General features: G+C 43.1%; 1 protein-coding gene across 5 annotated transcripts in view; it reads right to left on the bottom strand.

Moving 5' to 3' along the window:
• Nucleotides 1–19,626, bottom strand: part of kif6 (kinesin family member 6) — a 62,154-nt gene that overhangs the window by 17,067 nt on the left and 25,461 nt on the right. For all 5 annotated transcript variants that reach the window (XR_011077684.1, XM_068580632.1, XM_068580631.1 and 2 more), the window contains 4 exons: nt 18,567–18,720; nt 12,017–12,217; nt 2,731–2,833; nt 150–205 (listed from right to left, as the gene is read on the bottom strand). Coding sequence is in view for 4 of the 5 variants with exons in the window: in XM_068580632.1 (XP_068436733.1) it covers nt 150–205; nt 2,731–2,833; nt 12,017–12,217; nt 18,567–18,720 (514 nt within the window). In the remaining variant the exon portion in view is untranslated. The remainder of the gene's footprint in view (nt 1–149; nt 206–2,730; nt 2,834–12,016; nt 12,218–18,566; nt 18,721–19,626) is intronic.

Genomic DNA, 19,626 nt, shown 5'->3' on the forward strand with positions numbered 1-19,626 from the left:
AGAAATGACTGGCGCTCTTTAGGGCTTTCACCGTAACATCATAGTTTGCCATGTGGACAAAGCTAATGATGAACTGCAGAGTTGAATGTTTTCACAAGTTCTCAATGTAATGTGATTTCTGGAGGATAACATCTGTTGAGACAACTTACTCATTCGGTTTCTGGCCTCCTTCAGTTTCTCCCCAGTTCTTCTGGCCTCAGCTGACCTGTTCAAAAGAATGCAGGTGTGGATGGCCAATGGAAGCAAAACATTGATTATAAGAATTTAATTTGGTAAAGTAACTATAAGCGTATTAGTAAAGAATTGCATATGGTAAATGGACCGGTACAGTCGTCCCTCGTTTATCGCGGGGGATACGTTCCAAAAACAACCCGCGATAGATGAAATCCGTGAAGTAGTCAGCATTTTTTTTTTTACCATTATTATACATGTTTTAAGGCCGTAAAACCCTTAACCACACACTTTTATACACTTTTCTCAGACAGGCATTAACATTTTCTCACATTTGTCTCTTATTTAAACACTCTCAAAGTTTCGCGGATTTAAAAAATAAGCCCGAACATGTTTAACAAATTTAATTTTAATGATCAATCCACGAGGTCCTCTGACCGTGCCTCTTTGTCCGGGAGCCGCTCCGCGGACTTTCTATCCGGACGTATTCTGTACTGTACAGGAGACACTGCACGGAGGAGACTGATTGACAAGGTGTACGGTACAGTCCCTTAGCTTAATGAGGGCGCAGAACGCAATGCGCGTTCGTACTGTACGCTGTAAAAAAAAAATCCGCGAAAGAGCGAGTCCGCGAAAGGTATAGCAAGGGACGACTGTACTTGTATGGCGCTTTTGTAGTTTTCCAACCACTCAAAGCGCTTTAACACTACATGACATCATTCACCCATTCACACACTGATGGGAGGAGCCACCATGCAAGGTGTCACACCAGTATGGTTAATCATTCATACACATTCATACACCGTAGGCACAGCTATGGGAGCAAATTTAGGGTTAAGTTTTTTGCTCAAGGACACATCGACATGGGCTAGCGGCGCCAGGGATCGAACCACAAATCCTCTGATTCAGTGCGTTTACATGCTGGTAATAATTCGAATCTTGCTTTAGTCGGACTATGCTCTCTCTCGGGGCAACTGCTGTTATCCGAATATACATGGCAGTGAATAAATCGAATCATTGGCCGAATGCATGTCATATCCGATACGACAGGTGGCGCTGTTTTCATTACATGTAGTGGTGATACAGCCATCTCCGCTTGACCTCTTCACTCTTCATAATGGAGAGAACCCCGCTAGCTTCGGTGGTTGTCGGGGAGCTAGCGCAGAGCAAACAGGGAACTAGCAGCAGCGCTAGCTGGCTACATCAGGGAGCTAGCGGGGACACCCACCGAAGGTACTATCGGCTCGTAACCCGACTTTTACGTTTGTTTGTTTCTGCCGGCCGTGACAACTTATCGTCTCTTTCGACTTCCGGGTCACGACCTGGGAGAGAGGGAGGGAGGAGGCGGCGGGATCTTGAGCATGCGCACAAACGCATTGTCCAGTTCCGATCCGATTCAGCGTTTACATGCAGCGTTATTCGAATTATCAATCGAATCGAATCGAGTTATCCAGGGGTGTTAATCGGATCGTAGTCGGACCGCAGTTATTCGAATAAAGGTGTTTACATGAACTGGATAATTCGATTTTAGTCGGACTAAGCCAGTTATTCGAATCCATGTAACCGCACTGATTGAAAGACGATCCTGCTCACCACTGAGCCACAGTCGCCCATATATAACATATGTTATCTCTGTTGGCATGCCCCTTATAACACACCCAACAGCCGCTCACTGAGGTTTTCACTGAGGTCACTGATTCCAGACAAAATTAACAAGTTATTAAAATGGATAGATTTGGACATCATGCATTGTTGTTGACATGACGGGGTTGAGCTCTCCCCTTGCTGTGCTGGCCCTTGCCGGGCGCATTTACTCCACTGTGGTGCGCCTACTCCACTGTGGTGCGCCTAGGCCACTAATGTACAGTATGTTGTGTTGATGCATGTACAGTATGTTGTGTTGATGCATCTATCGTGTGTTGTGTTGATGCATGTACAGTGTGTTGTGTTGATACATGTACAGTATGTTGTATTGATGCATCGCCACAGTGTGTTTTGTTGATGCATCTACAGTGTGTTGCATGTACAGGTGATTACATTAAGTTAATGCGTTAATATCGAGTGAACTTTTCAATCAATTAACGGCGTTAATTATTTGCGTTAACTGCATTTTTTTATTTAAAACATCTTTTTTTGGGGGCTTTTACTTTGAAGGCAATAATTTAGGTCCCCCGTTGCACTTCCGTAGCATCACCGGACTATTTGCTGAGTTGAGCCAGATGCAAAAGCACGTATTGTTCTGTAGTTTCTGTCCTTACTACTGAACATTACCTGTTCAGAAAAAAAAGGAAAAAATATTTATAAACTATATATGTGTGTATGTTAACTTGCTGTTACTCCAGAGTGCTGTTATATTGTTCTGATAACATTAATTTAAAATGAAAGCTGCAATACACTAGTTTTTTACTTCATTATTGAATTTGGCACATAATGCAATTAATCGCAGAAAATTAATTAATCAGTTAATTTTGTTCAACTTTGCCCAGCCCTAATTATTAATAAAAATGTTGGGCAACATAAGGAAGGGAATGTAAGAAAACTGTGCTATTGGTCACTAACCTCTGTTTGAGTAGCTCCTTGTTGTCCTCACGGGCCAGGTAGTCCTTATTGTCCCTTATGAAGGTTTCAAAGGCCTCTTGCTTTCCCATAGACAATTGTGTACCTGAGAGAAAAAAGATCCAGCACAAAGACATCAGCGGTATTCTGAGAATTTATATGACCAGGTTTAACCTAACTAGGGGATGGTAGGTGTCTCGCTGTGTGGATTAGAACATCAGACCTGAGCTGTGTGCGTTCTATATACACAGGTACACTCCTGTTTGGAAGCGTCAGAGCGCCACTGATGCGGTTGACCTCCCAACTATCACTAGTGAAAGTGATTGGTGATCTGAGACTTATGGTTTTAAAGAAGGCGTGAAAGACACCAGGAAGTCTATCTTAAATTAGTAAAGTAGCATGTTAAGAGCAGCTGCCTATAAAAGTACTGATACTGTGTGTGTGACTAGTATATTAAAAGATGGTGTTAATGTATATAGCAAGAGAAAGTTTGGGTAACAGGGTTAGTTTCTTTAAATATATATTTTTATACGTATTGTAATGTATACTCTTTGTCTTTTGAAAAGAGTTATGTGAGGTTTGTTTTTTCATTTTTTGACTGTACTTTGTTAAAGTAAAAAATATGTAAAAACTAAATTACAGAAAAATAATGGATTCACCAATTAATTAACATTCACATTGTGTAAAAAAGGAGATGGGGGGGGGGGGGACAAAGCCAAATGTGTACGGCAACACACAAAGAACAACACCATTTCATACTACTTAATACATTTAAAAACAGCATATTGTTGACATGTCACAGCAGAAAAGCACAGGTGTAACAAAAACTAGAAGGGCACTTGGAGTGCACAAATATAATGGCCCATTTTTTGCTCATGCTATATCCTTCCACCAAGTGTCATGAAAATCAGGACGGTGGTCTTTCCATAACCATGCTGACAAACAGACGGATAAAAGAAAAGGAACTGAAAACATCTTTGGCGGAGGTAATAATGGCCTCCTTCCATGAAGTGTCCCATTCCAGTCATCCAAGCACGCACAATCCCAGAGCCTCAGAAGCCAACCACCTGCGGTGAATAAGACCTGTTTTCTGCCAAAAGACATCAAAATGATACGTGGATACTGAATCATGTTGGCAGGTGATTATTGAGAGCCGCTACATTTAGCGTGGCGCAATCAGTCTGTGCTGTCGCTTGTCACAATCTCCATAACACAAAGTTGCTTTTGTGGGGACACAGAACACTACGCCTGCAAAAGGACCAGGCGTTTAGGAGTAAGGACAAGGACTTGTTCACAGAGTCAAAATACAGGTCTAGCAAGGCGGTGAGAGATGCTAAACGACTGTACTCTGAGAAACTGCATCATCAGCTCTCAGCACGTGACTCTGCTTCTGTCTGGAGAGGTCTCAAGCCTAGTTTATGCTTCTGCGTCAGGTCGACGCCGTACTACGCCGTCGACCCGACGCACACCCCTATGCCGGAGCTGGACGCACACCTCCCAAAAATCCTAAGTACGCGTTGCGTTGACGCGGACTGCAAGTGCTGTCTGCTCACAAAGTAATTTCCGGCAGTTGCTTTTTTTTTGTGGTCGCACAGACCAACTCCGCAAACGTCTTCTCTGCCGCCTGCGCTTCAACATTTGCAATAAAAGCATTTGCTCATCAATTTATATAACCCACTCTATAACCCCTGAAACCACACAGCCACACAGCCACACACCCCTGGCGACATGGCAGTGAACTGCAGAGCAATACAGTCCCTCGACGCAGAAATTCGAATGCTCAACGACGGCGTCACGTCGACGGCGTAGATACGGCGTCAACTTGACGCAAAAGCATAAACTAGGCTTCAGGCAGATCACCAACTACAAGCCTAAAACCCCTCACTCCATGGACGACACCGGCCTGGCAGACGAGCTGAACGAGTTCTACTGCCGCTTTGAAGGACAATGGAGCAGTCCTGACGCCATCTCCCACAGGCCCATCATCCAGCCACAAACCCCCAGCACCACTCTCACCTCTGTACCTACCCTCTCCCCCCTATCACCTTTCCCAGTGACGACTCTTTCTATTCTGAAGAGAGACGTCAACAGGCTTTTCAAAAAGCAGAATCCCCGCAAAGCAGCGGGCCCGGACTCTGTCTCCCTCTCTACCCGTGAAGCACTGTGCTGATCTGTATCCGGTATTCACTGGCGTTTTCAACACCTCCCTAGAGACATGCCACGTCCCAGCCTGCTTCAAGGCCTCCACCATTATTCCCGTCCCCAAAAAACCCAGGATCACAGGACTCAATGACTACAGGCCCGTCGCCCTAACCTCTGTGGTCATGAAGTCCTTTGAGCGCATGGTCCTGTCCCACCTCAAGGCCATCACCGACCCTCTGCTGGACGCTGTGCAGTTCGCCTACAGAGCCAACAGGTATGCAGACGATGCAGTCAACATGGCCCTCCACTGCATCCTCCAGCATCTGAACTCCCCAGGAACCTACGCCAGGATCCTGTTTGTGGACTTCAGCTCTGCTTTTAACACAATCATCCCGTCCCTGCTGCAGGACAAGCTCTTCCAGCTGCACGTGCCAGACTCCACCTGCAGGTGGATCACAGACTTCCTGTCAGACAGGAAGCAGCATGTGAAACTGGGGAAACATGTCTCTGGCTCCAGGACCACCAGCACTGGTTCTCCCCAAGGCTGCGTTCTTTCCTCTCCGCGCTTCTCGCTGTACACCAACAGCTGCACCTCCAGTTACCAGTTCGTCAAGCTCCAGAAGTTCGCGAGCGATACACCCTCATCGGACTGATCTCCGGCGGGGATGAGTCTGCCTACAGATAGGAGACTGACCACCTGGTGCAGCCACAACAACCTAGAGCTTAATGCTCTGAAAACAGTGGAGATGGTTGTGGACTATAGGAAGAGCGCGGCCCCACCCGCCCCTCTCATCCTGCATAACTCCTTCGTCGATGCTGTGGAGTTCTTCCGCTTCCTGGGCTCCATCCTTACCCAGGACCTCAAGTGGGAGCTGAACATCAGCTCCATCACAAAGAAGGCCCAGCAGAGGATGTTCTTCCTGAGGCAGCTGAAGAAATTCAACCTGCCAAAGACAATAATGGTGCAGTTCTACACTGCCATGATTGAGTCCATCCTCTGCTCCTCCATCACCATCTGGCAAGCTGCAGCCACTGCCAAGGACAAGCCGAGGCTGCAGCGCATCATCCGCTCTGCCGAGAGGGTGATTGACTGCAATCTGCCATCCCTTCAGGACTTGTTCGCTTCAAGGACTTTGAAGCGGGCAAGGAAGATTGTGGCTGATCCCTCTCACCCTGGACATAAACTCTTTGAGTCCCTTCCCTCTGGCAAAAGGCTGAGGTCCATCAGGACCAAGACCTCCCGCCACATGAAAAGTTTTTTCCCGGCAGCAGTCGGGCTCATCAATAGAGCCCGGATCCTGACCTGACTGACTGACTGTGTCTCCCCCAGGACTATCCCTTCCCTTCTCTCGCCTGCACATCTCTCCACACCTCACATTTAAAGTCACTTGCCACATTACCTTTCACCTGTCACTTTCAAAAATCATAACCTCATTCCGTCTACTTTACTTTACTCTTATTATTATTATTGATCATTTTATTTTTGTTTTTTTATTTTTACTTGCATCCTTACTTATTTACTGCATCTTTACTTATTTACTTATTACTTGTTTTTATCAAAAATGTTATACTTTCACTTGTATAGTTAAATGTTCTTTGTTGTTGCTGTTGTTGTTGTTGTTGTTGTTGTTGTTGTTGTGATGCACCTTCCGCCAGGACAAATTCCTCGTTTGTACAAACATACGTGGCAATTAAACTGTTCTGATTCTGACACAAAGTGAACGACTCCGAGACATTTAGTCGTGCATTCTAGATCACGCAATCAAAGCTCTGTCTCTTAACCCAGCCAATCTAATTTACAGTAACAACGGCGTTTCCAACAAACCAACATTTTTCCCCCGAGTGTGAGACTGCACTGGATTGTATATGGCCTAAAATTATAATATAAAACATACAAACAAACATCGAGATTACAGTGGAAAACCCAAAGCTACACAATAATCACCAAATTCCCCTCCCTTGTAAATTATGTGGATCTTTGTGATGAAGTTGTTCTATCCAAAGAACGTACACAGGACAGTAACTCATGCGAGATTAATTGCAAGACAGTCATGAATTTTTGTTTCTTTATTTTTGGAAAGTCCTGATTTAAACCAGCATGCATCTCACAGCCGTACAGTGTGCTGGAAGAGCCAAGCTCAACAAAGCGGTTTAAGGGGTTTCTTGAGAGAAATGCACTCAATCGACTCCTGTAAAAAAAAAAAGCAACATTCCAGGGATATGTAAGAGTGATATGACATCATATTATATTGGAGTAACATCATTTGTGGGGTAATGAGATCGCACCGACCGAGGGCCAACTTTCCTGATTCCTCTTTTCCGTGCTTTGAGTGCTGACAAACCGCAGAGGTTTTACAGGGGAGGAATGTGTTGTTGTGACTATTGTTGCTGTTTCAACACATTTTTAGAAATGAAATACCAGATGAATGACTGCACTGGGCCATCAGTTCATAAGAAATGTTGTCATACACCAGCTTGTTATACGTTTGTGGATTGTAGTCCACTGGACAGTAAAATAACCATGGATCTGTGCGTTTCTACCTCCTGAGCGGGTACGGGGGTGTTCGACCTGCCAAGGTGTCCTATTTTCTCGAGCTCTTTCTCGGATCACAGAAACGTGTAAAGTGCCTGGTAGAACCATCAGCGTCTCATTACATGCTCGCAGGATTTACAGTAAAGATCGAAATCTTCATATAAGTCTTGGGTCTCTCCTTGAGCTTAAATACAGGCTCACGCCAGCCTGAGTTACAACAGGAACACCTTGTCCATCCATTAGAGAACTTTCGACACTAAGAAAACAATCGGAAGAGCACAAGAAGAAGACACAGTGCATCTGTGCCTGTGGAGGAAGTCAGTAAATTAACCACAGGAAAAGGCATCTCGGAGTAGTCGACTTAGCAATTCATGGTGCACATTGTTGGAGTCCTGTTCTGTTAGGGACTCAAACTAGAATTGTCGACTTTTGTTTTCTGCCAAGTTGCCATTTACATCCACATCTGCCCAAAATATCACCGCTTCATTGTTTTATCCGACATGTGTGTGAAGTTGTGATAATTAGTTAGTTAGAGTCAAAAAATATTCTTTTGTGAGGTCACAGTGAGCTTTCAATTTTGAACCCCAAACTCTAATCCTGAATTTAAGTGGATGTTTGGCCAAATTCTAAGAAATTCCCTGAAGGTGTTCTGAGAATATTGTGAGAACGTGATGGACCTCAGTGACCTTTAAACCACAAAAAATTCCACTAGTTAAACCAACAGAATACAACCCAAAAACATCATACCAAGCCATAGCTGTCGCCGGGGTGTTGGCAAGAGATGCTCCCCAATGTTTACGTTTCATACTATGCTGGCAAAACCAAGCATTCAGAACAGAAGGACGTATTATGGAAAAGAGTACAATGGATTGTACGCCATTCAATCAGCATGAATTATTTCTATGGAACGGTTATCATCATTACATTCACAGTTACTCTTCAGGGGGCAGTAATTGTCCTCCAGGTAACCATAGAGGCGGAGGGCTATGGCACCTACATTTAAACATGCATGAACAGTCAGTGACCTTTCGAGCTCGAGAAGAGGAGAAGTGTAAGACATTTGTTTTGAATTAGGACATTATAAAGAACAATGATCTAATGCACGCATATAGTTTGGTTATGGGTCTCCGAGTGGACCATCGAATAAAGGCCCTCCAGATGTGGAGCACATAATACGCAGCACAGTGCACTGTTTAAAACTAGTGTGTCAATTGTGTGTTTCTAATATTTGGCATATTCTGTGTTATTAAAGGCAATTCAATTTGTAACAATGTCACGGCCTCCTGAACGTGGACACTGGAGCTTTAAGAAATTGACGAAGTCAGAAGTGTGAGCCGCGTCCTCTAGGCCCTGCTCAGCAGGTTCTAAAAAGCTCCCTGCTGGCTGATGGACAGTAGGTGTGTGGAGATCGCACCGTTGGCTTCACGCAATGTGTGAGAAAAGTGGATGGACATTCCAGAGTGGACGTGTAACAAGCTCATAAGAGACTGCAGGGTCTGTTGTTTTTTTGGGGGGAAAAGGGGAGGGGGAGGAGGGAAATTAATGGACAATGATAAACAGCACCAATATTGCTGGCAAGTGGACCGGATTCAGTTATTGTATAGTGTGTGTATCAGAGTGACGTAATCACACCAGCTGAGTTCATGACTTCCAATGCAATATGGAACTTAGTAAAGCTGATGAAATTACATTTTTCTCAAGAACCGACAAACTCCATTTCCAGAGTAGCACTCACTTCTTTACAAATTACCTGACATAAACTTTATAAATTTCGTAAGAGGGAAAAGAGAAATAACACAGATGAACAATTAAAGGCACAGTGAGTAGGAAAAAAAAGTACAAAATACTAATTCCTCTCGATCATAAATTTGGACCCACTGGAAGTGCAAGGCGGAGTCTCCAGAGACTTCGTTATTTTGCAGCGTTCGGGACGTTTATGGCCGTCAACCTTTTTAAAAGCTGGGGCAACTGTGGGTCAGTGATCAGCAAGCCCATCTTTTAATCAGAGGATCGGTGGTTCAATCCCCTATCTCCACTAGCCCATGTTGTTGTGTATTTGAGCAAGACACTTAACCCCTTATTGTTTCCCGTTGCTGTGTCTACGATGTAATAGAGCAAAAATATAAGTCGCTCTGGATAAAAGCGTCAGCTAAATGAAATGTAATGTAAAAAGCGCAGCGACCAGGTGCCAACAACTCTATTAAGGCCATTGTACTTATAAAAATTATAAATTTATGGAAAATAAATAATCGTATATTCTCTTAAATTAAACTCTGGACTACGCAGTGTATTCCAAATGTCCATTGACCGGTGATCAACGCACACAGTTATGTTGTCCTTTTCTGTGCTGTTTTACCATCACAATGAAAGTTGGGCAAGTGTCAGCACCGACCGTGTGGTTAGCAGTTCATCAAGGAAAGTGCCTGAGGATTGCCTCAGGGCTGCACTACCTGGGTCTGTGGATCACGATAAAGACTTAGCAGCTACCTAGAAGGCATATTTTCCTCAAGGTCAAACTTATAAAGCAAATGTAACAACTTATCCCTTAATATCAGAGGAACATCCATGAAAATGTCATTTGAGTGTGGTATTGCAGACTTTTTAGGTTTGCTGGCCATAAGTAACTCCAGAATTACAACGAGAGCCAGGAGGGTTCTTCACCACGTTTTGAGTTTGTGAGTCGGATCGGAGTGACCTGTGTCCTCTCTCATTTGATCATGAAACATCTGGATTCACCACATGTAATATTGTATGCTTGGATCCAGTATGAGTCTTGACTGACTGACTGGTATTTACATTTCTGGTTATTATGGACCCAAGATCCTCATTGTAACAATGTAAACACTCAATCTATAATAATAATAATAATAATAATAATAATAATAATAATAAATAAGTAAAGATCACACACTACAGTTAGGGATGGATTACTGAGAGGGGCCTATAGGGGCCCAAAGTGTAAGGGGCCTTTACTCACAAACGGTCACTTACCAACTAGGAAGAGACTCAAAATGGCCACAAAGAAACATAAAATTTGTTTTAAAAAAAAGTCACCAAAATCTATAATGAGACCAAACCCGCCACAAAGACACACAAAACCACTTCAAAGACACACACAACAAACTACAAAGAGACCAAAACAACTAGAAAAAGAGTGGCAAAACAAAACCCAGATTAACAACAACTACAAAACGTTCAAAACAACTGTATGACCATCTTTCTCTCTCTGGGTCTTGCTACTATGTAAGGGTGGTGGGACCCTTTGCATGTCTGCGCCCAGGGGCCCCATTGTCTTGTGATTACTACAGTATATAAAAACAGACACATAGACAGCATTATGAAGGTCCGCGGTGGTAAAGCAGCAGAGGCCACAAAGAACCCAAAGAGGTCATCACTGTCCTATGGGAAGGGAGAAAAGGAAGGACTGGTGGGGGCAGGTAAAAACAGACCCAGTGGCAACACTGCGTATTAGACAGCATCCCATACTGAGCGACTGAAACACACATGGCAACTCATTTATCAGTGGGTTTCATAAACCACAGATCCATAGCCATCCGTCACAGTGCTCCTCATTGTCCTTTCCGTGAATGACTGATTCACTCACTAACTCTGACTGGACCAGGTTCAAGCACGTGTTTGTTTTCTAATGGGCTCTTCTTTCAGGGACCCTGTTTGCAATTATCTCTGTGCCGGCCTTATTACCGCACCGGGCAGCATTACACAAAAATGTCAAAAAAAAAGAAAAAAGAAAAGGATGAGGGGAGCTGTGGTTAGCACAGACGGGAGCACAGCCTCAGCATGATGAGTTGCTGGCCCATGCGCCCGCGCCCGGCGGCTATGACTGAGCTCGTTACGAGGGCTCAGGTTCATCATCACACTTAAGGCTCCACTTAACCAAAATTAAACAGGAAAAGCCAAGTAAATGTTGCCGCTGGCCAAGGAGCCGATCTCAGAGCCTGATTGGCTCAACTTTCGGCAACGTGCACAATCTGTTTAAACCAAGTTTGTATCAATCCAAGAGGAGCTGCGGTCTGAAGCGTCTGCCATCTCGGAGTCTTCGCTCCACTTTTATTGAACACCTAAACCCTCGGAAGGCACGCACCGTGGACTAAACTGTGTGGACATAAACCGACATAAGTCATGGTGATGACACTCCATTCAGCACCACATGTGGAAGCACGCTGACAGTCACCGAGACAAACTGGCTTCTGTTTAATTCGATCCCTTTCGCGAGATTTCCAAATTACAGGTTTGATGTACTGTGCTGTCTGATGTCGCACTGTTGACGCAATCACACAGGGCCTCAGGACTGACCTCTGAAAGGGAAAATCTGAAAAGCATGCAATCCCACTGATGACATTGTTTAGACAGTAAGAAAACGTCTAGGCGGAGACTATCCTACCCAGGAATCAAGGGTTTGTCAATGGCCCATGGGAACAGAGAAAATCAGCGTGGCCACACGGAGCCGCCCACATTCCTATGGAGGGAGATCACCTGTCTCGGCTCCTAGCACCGAGTTCATTGCAAAGTCCTCGGGGTCAGAAAGATGGACTGCCATTAAGAAAGCCTGTCTCTAAACTAAAATTAGGAAAGTAAATAAGAGACTAAAGTTACCTTTTCTTTTCATGTACTGTGTAGCTCGTCCTCCATGGCCGTCTGAGATGGTATCTGTGCTTCCTTCCCTCAGCGGTGACACTGACATTAGCCTCTGGGCCATCTCGGAGGCCGTGCTCTGGCCATCGGGGATGTGAGCCAGTTGAGCAGCAGCATCCTGGACTTTTTTTTTCTCCCTCTTCAGCATCTTAACGAGGATACCTGTCGGCACCGAGTTAAGGATTCTACTTGTCTTTCATTTGGACAAAGTACTGGATACAAAAATAAATAAAGGATCTTTCACTCAGTAGTACCTCTTTCAACTGATGCAAAGAATAAACATGGAGATTAATGTCAGGGTATGAGGATGACGGTTGATTGACTGAATCGACAATATACACATAGATTGTGATTTTTTAAAGGCCGCTGGATTCATTGGGGTTTTTTAATGACCACGGGGTGCTGCCAATGCGCCCAGTGTCTGACCCGCAGACTGTATTTCAACGTTTTTCTTGTTTTTTTGTACAATAGGAGGAAGTCGAGACGACATCTATGCCCTGACTTTAGGAGATGTCATGATCTGGATCAGTGGACCTTGGAGGAGGCAGATACACTACCAGAATTCTACAAAATCTTCTCTCACTGATGTGGTTGCGTGAGTGTGTTTGTCTGCTTGAATCAGCATGTAGTTGTGTTCCTGCGTCTTGGTGAGAGTATGCAGTAAATTAGTAGTTTAAAAAAGGCAACAATCCCCACTTTGATCCCGTACACATTTTGATTGCCATGGCACGTTTCACTTCTCTGTGTGTGACGTGAAGACCATTTAATCGCTTCCTCTATACCATGTCCTGTACTTTCATCCAACTCGACAGCACTATTCTGCCTCCTGCTCAGACTCAGGCTTTTTTTTTCTTTGTTCAGCATTTTAAATCTGAGAGATTAAAAAAAAAAACACAAAACATGATTAAGTCAATTTTACAGAACGTTGCCAAGATTGCTTTTAAAATGTCAACTAAAGCCAGAAATCAAAGCTTGCCACCGGCTGGTAAAAAGCTTAGCTCAATTTATACGAAAAGAAGTATTCCTTTACCTACATAAATAAAACATTACATTCTCATAAAATGTGCATTCAGCTCCCTGTGTGCCTGTTTTTCCGCTATAAAGCGAAGTGTGCTGGATGGCCTAATCACAACCCATAATTTAGAGACAACACATTAGTCCGTTCTTCTATCATGAGATTAGCAGACATCTACTTGTGGTCTGCCCGAAACCATAGTGGTCAGAAGAAAAGCCCCTGAAAGAGTCAGAATGTCATTATTTTGGATTAAGAATGGACATAGTTTTGAAGGGGCTGGAGACGTTAATTCATACTCCTGTCAGCCAATACAAAAGGGATGTCAGGGGGAACAATAACACGAAGGAACAAAGTCTCCAATTGCAGTTTCCAATGAAACGAACCGTACAGTCTTCTATAAACTGCCAAGATCTAAACCCCGACACGACCTACAGAGGCCAGGTTTTACAGAGAAATATGAACATTTCTGTGGGTCCTATGTCATTGTTTCTTACAAGTCATTACTTCAGACTGTGTTCAGCAGGTTTTCCCATTATTCAGATCTCTAGCGTCTGATACCTTCATCTGTGCTGAACACCACCGTGGACCTCTATAGCATGGAATGAACATTTTTTTGAGGGGTTGCATGTTGGATCTTTGGGTGGCTTTGCATGCCACGCACTAGAAATGTGGTCACACTTCGCTCACGATGTGCATTTCATCTCTCCTTCTGATCTTCCTTGTCACTCTCCATTATGCCGTCCTATAAAGCAGACATCACAGGAAATAGAGAAAATGCCTTTAAAATGACCGCAGCTACAAAGAAGGGGCAGTGCCAAATCTTGCTTGGTGCCACAAATTGCTTCAATTTTGTATGAAAATTCTTTTTAAACCACTCGGCCACAATTACTATATTAAATCAGTTATATTTTCTTGGCACAATACACTTTAAAGCTTTAAATAATTATTGTACCCAATTTTCAAACAGTGACGCTCCAGGTTCACCTCTTGTGTCAGTTCCCCTCATTTGCACCCATCGTGTCTTTTCAAAATAAACTTCCCACATAGGTTAACTTCATTATTAGAAACAAAAGTACTCGAAAGGGTACTTGGTTAGGATCAAAACTACTTGATTGGGTTAGAGAAAAGGTCGTGGCTTGGGTTAAAAAAGTCGATGTTAACATTTAATTTTAAACTGGACACAAACAGCGGTTTCCTGATCGTCTAAAAATGACGTAGATGGGCTTACATTGGAAGTTAGTTGAAAGCCCGGTGTGTCCCATGCAGATGCTGAAGGGTGCCTCATGTGGCGTTAAGCATGAAGAGGTTCCTTCAAAAACCTTGGTCCATAAAATAATATTCAAACATTTGTGCTTATCTTATAGTCCTCATATCTTGCGCTTCATTTGGCTGACCTGTAACCAGTGACCTCTGGTGAACATTAGCATAGTGATAACAGAACACAGGAAATGTTACCAGAATAGGTGACACAACGCAATTAAATCTGGACTGAATAAAACTGAGGGGGGAGTGGTCGATGGAGCTGAAATAAACTGCTATTGTAAAGCCTTCAAATGTGTATGTGCTATATTGCATCCAAGACAAATAATTATGATTGCTGGAATATAAAACAGATCAGAGTTCCTGTGTCGGTAACTAATACAATGTGCAGTACACAGAGATTAAAAAAAGAACCCACTAGACTGAAGCCAGTCATCCAAACAACACCAAAGACTTGCCAGTGCTGATTTAAACTCCTGCGTCAACAGAGCACTGAGTAGGTTTACAACTAAAGCAGTATTCTGTTCTATTCAGCCCTACCCTGATTCAAACCATTCAAATAAAAGATATAGCTATAGTCAGTTTAATCCAAGACATTTACAATCTGCAAAATGACTGATTAAGGTCATTTCATCAAATCAGCACTCATTTGCATTCAAGCTCAAACAGCTGGGAGATGCCAGCAAACAGGAAATCATTGCTGCATCTCTGTTTGACAACTTTACATTCTGTATGCACAATTAAAAGGCACGATTAAATGACAGCAAGTAATGAAGATTGTACAGCAAGTACTAAAGAACATTTAGAAGCAGAGTTATTCCCAGATTATTTTTTTCCCCACCAATAACGGGGAAAACGTCAAACTGATGGTCGCCCTGGATGTGAAGTCGGGGGAACAACAAAGTCATGAGGATACTTGAGTGGCTAAAAATAAGGAGCCAAACGTCTCCAGCCCAATTTATAAACTACTGCAGCTATGAGACCCAGAGGCTGTTTTTTATTTTTTGCATGCTTAGTCTTTGAACAATAAATCGAACAGCATTACTTTTGATTAAGTGGAATTTGGAGCAGTGTCTCAATGAAAGAAATCATACTGAACAATGGTCAGAGCTGTTACAACAATCTAGGAAACCCCGTGCCAATGCAGTAAACACGCTGTAAGATAACTTCTGTCCCTTATTACTGTTGCCATTTTTATTTAGCGTTAGCCAAATCCCTATTGAATACATGTGAGCCAATAGAACATAAAACAGAATAATCTGAGAGCTGTGGATATTAGCATTCATATTTTACTTGAAAACATTGCCAGTGCCAGAAGACAATATCCGAATCAGAATCAGCTTTAACGGCAATTTGACTCTGGTATTTTCTTTGCTCTTCGTACAAAAGATAAAATATATATTTAGACCAGTAGACTCAAGAGACCAGTTCAGAGTTTGCTGCTAAATGTCAACCTCTTTAATGAATGTAACTATCAAACTAATTACATTATTTTTGACAACACGTTCTATTTAAATAGAGACATCTCATGAATGGGATGCCGTTGGGTGACTCTAAAAGGAGCAGTGTGTAGAACTTAGTGGCGGAATTTATCGTTTTTGGCTGTTGTAGAAATATTGCAGTGCAACAAACATTGCGGACATCCTTAAGACCAACTCTCAGGGGATCACACACACTGGTCCTTTAAATGAAAAGTCCATCTTTTCTCTTTTCGAGGGTTTTCAAATGGAAAAGATCCTTCTACCCTTAACATAAAGCAGTGGCTTAGGTTACCACAGTAAGATAATCAATAAGGTTTGCGAGCACTAGCTGAGTAAACATTTCTAGTGCCAAGTTTGGAAATAACTGAATGGGTTAGTACCAAATGTATACTCCTGTGTTCTGCAAGTCTGAAGAGAGCATAGATAAAGGTTTTGGCTTTCATCAGAAAGGGCCATAAAAATGTTTTGTGGAGGGGAAAATATTTAGAATTTTTCCCCTGATTTAGCTCTGCCTTTAAACAGCCCCTTTCTTGCGACCTGGAACTTTCACGTGTGAATGCAATGTTGCGCTTTAAATCAGCAGTGTTTGTTGGTTCTCCCTGTCGCTGTAATACAAAAGTCACAAGATTCCTTTGACAAACAGTCATTTACCTCACAGAAAATATGAGTTACTGTTCTGCAGGTAATACAGCAACTATAAGGACATACATACATCATGCAGGTTTCTCGACGGGCTTGTGAAAACAGCCTTCAGGAAAAGAAAGTGAATGTGTAGACAGGTGTAGTTTCAAGACACACTTCACTTGACTACGCCACAAAAAAAATTTCTGCGCACAGAAAAATTTGGAGCGCGACCTGGAACTTTCACGTGCGACTGCAACGTTGCTCTTAAAATCAGCAGTGTTTGTTGGTTCTCCCTGTTGCTCTGTCATCATGCTGGTGGTGGGCGTGTCATAACTCTAGCAGAGTGGACTAAGCGCTACCAGGTGCCCCACTCAAATGCAGAGTATACCGTGCATGGAAACATGCAGGGCCAGCGGGTGGAGATACAACCTTTTGGTTTTACAGGGAAATTGCCATAATTAACCCTGCGAGGACTCAACCATATTCTGGAAACATTGAGCCTTTAGCAACAGGAACCTTTTGGCTCCCAGGAACAGTTTTACCACGGTTCTACGGGCATGGAAAGCATGGTGATTAGCTCGCGGATACAAGATAAAGCTGTAGAAGTGATCTGAATCTAGTTAGTTATTAGGACTCTGGCTGGAAATTATGAAACTCCTACAGGGTTGGTCAACCCAGATCATAGAGTTACTTGCTGCACACAGACTACCCTTACTGAGCGATTGACAGTATAGGCTACTACAGCTTTATATACAAACTTCACAAAGAAATATGTTTGGTAGCACGCATGCTTTACTGGCCTAAATATGTGCTTTGAGACACGCGCAACGATAATTACGTCAAAACCGACGTATGACATTTTGTGAGAGAGAAACATCCACAAAGAGGAGAGGATTTCACATTATACACGCCTGGTCCAAGAAATACCGCGGTGAAGTATATGCATGATAATATTCTATTTGTTTTGGTGGGCTGAGGTTTTTGTGGCGAAACAATCAAGCAGACGTCTCAATTTTCCAACTAATCCGCCGTGATCTAATGACAAGCCGCAGCGAGAGGGGCTGAGGGGAGAATAATCCTATAAAGCTATTAGAAATATCATATTCAACATGCAAATACCATATTATGATTAACAGTCACCATGATGAACTGCTGTCGGTAGATGAGAATCTATCGTAACATGCACATTAAAGCAACATTCTGTGTGTGTTTTAGAGGCTGCTTGTGTTTCATAACTCGTATGTTTGCAGAAGCGTTGTAATCCAACCGAGCAATAACAGAGGAAGATTTACTTCTGGATAAATAACTTTCTGCTATTAATTCGACAATCAACAGTAGGTGTGATTAAACTGTGAAGCTGGACGCAGACGAACATTTAGAGTTCAAAGCCGACTGTGCTTTTTTTGGCAGATCTATTTAAAATGCAAATTCCCTATATGCAGTTGGGATGGTGCAGCTTCCCTTCTCATACATGGTGCTGCCGGCTGCTCCTATTAACCGTTACATTTTCCCTTCTATGCCATCTGCTTTAGTTCCACTATACAACTCGCCGATAAAGTAAAAAGGGTGAGAAGATGGGTGGGGGGAATTATATATTTACTTTGTTTTTGGGGTGGCTGTAGCTCAGGGGGATGAGAGGTCGTCCCGTTACCACAAGGTAGCCGGTTCGATCCCCAGCCCCCCCACAGTTCACATGTCGAAGTGTCTCTGAGCACGACACTTAACCCCTCGTTGCACCTCACAGGGCAGCCCACTGCTCCTTCATCAAGGATGGGTCAAATGCAGAGAAGAATTTCCCCAAGGGGATTAATAAAAGTGTATGTTTCTTTTCTTATTTCATCTGTTTGTGTATTTTTATTTCTTAACTTAGGTATTTAAAAAAAATGTAATGTATTGTATTATGTTTGCTCTGCATGTTCTCTTACTGCAAAAGTTAAATAAAACATTTGACCAAACAAACAGGAGGCGTTGTAACTGAGAATCGAACCCAGGGTCCCTCCGGGAGCGGTCAGGAGCTTTACACTAGACACTTTTACAGTCCGCTGATCAACAGCCTTATTGTTTTCGTCAGACAAGTTACCTCCAAAACTAAAAGAATGAAACCATCAGCTGCTTCACGATAGAAGGATACTGATCTCATTGTCACGCTGAGTCATCATCTCCTTCAGTTTGGTCACCTCTGCTGCAGAGCGGGGGCTCTGTGGATCTACTGCCACCGCTGCTGCCGGTGACGCTTGCTCATCACCACGTCTATTTCCTCTACTTTGCTGGTCCATGATCATTATCTGTACCAAAACACATAAAAGAAAGATTGTTGACCATGAATGGAAGTTAAGAGAATGGCTTCTTTTTCATCAAAGATATGTTGAAGTGACAGATTGAGACATATATGCAATTGCAACACGCAAATGCAGTCGACTATCTACAATGCTTAGGTTTGCTGTAGAGAAAAACAACTTTCAGTAAAAACAATCTAATTTCTAATGTAAATGAATGTAATGTAAACGATCTGGAAAACACATAGTATCATCCTGGAAAGCTGTAATCTTCTTAGTCCTGTGATATTCCCTTAACATGAGATAAATTGACCCTCTTTTTACCATCTGTAATAGAACGCCTGTTTCAATGATGTACCAGGCTTAAACACAGGTGGTAAACATGTTAACAGATTAGCGTTTTCTCCACATGGAGAGAGACGCAGTAAGGTACCGAGTGCACTGTGCACTGCATGGCGGCCTCCGATTTGCAGAGTGACAACAAACATGCATTGCTAAACCGTGTAGGTCAAACTGCCCTTTTTACGCACAAGCAAAGTGTTGAGCGGGGAGCAGCTAACCAGCGTTGAGGAACAAAAAAAGAGAAAGAAAGAAAGGAATCAAATTCAAACCAGATACCAAATTCCTCTAAAATCGGTGGAGTGTGAATGGGGTGATGCTCGGAGGAATGTAAACTGAACAGGAGATAGAGTTTGCGGAACATAACAAACTGAAGGAGAGATAAACAGACATCGGAGTGGGATCTGGAAGTGCTTCTGGTGCCCCGCTCTGCTCCAACTCCAACCAGGGTGGAGTGCAAGAACGCTCATTTAGCAGCACGGTTGCAGCGGCTGCTGTTTGATGAATGTTGAATGCACTCCGTGACACAACTGACTTTCTTCCAAACAAAGAAGAACAAAAGAGTTTGTGTTTTCT

This window comes from Clinocottus analis, unplaced genomic scaffold (genome assembly GCF_023055335.1).
Source record: "Clinocottus analis isolate CAN_PGR_092001 unplaced genomic scaffold, fCliAna1.0.p SCAF_17, whole genome shotgun sequence".
Lineage (NCBI taxonomy): Eukaryota > Metazoa > Chordata > Actinopteri > Perciformes > Cottidae > Clinocottus > Clinocottus analis.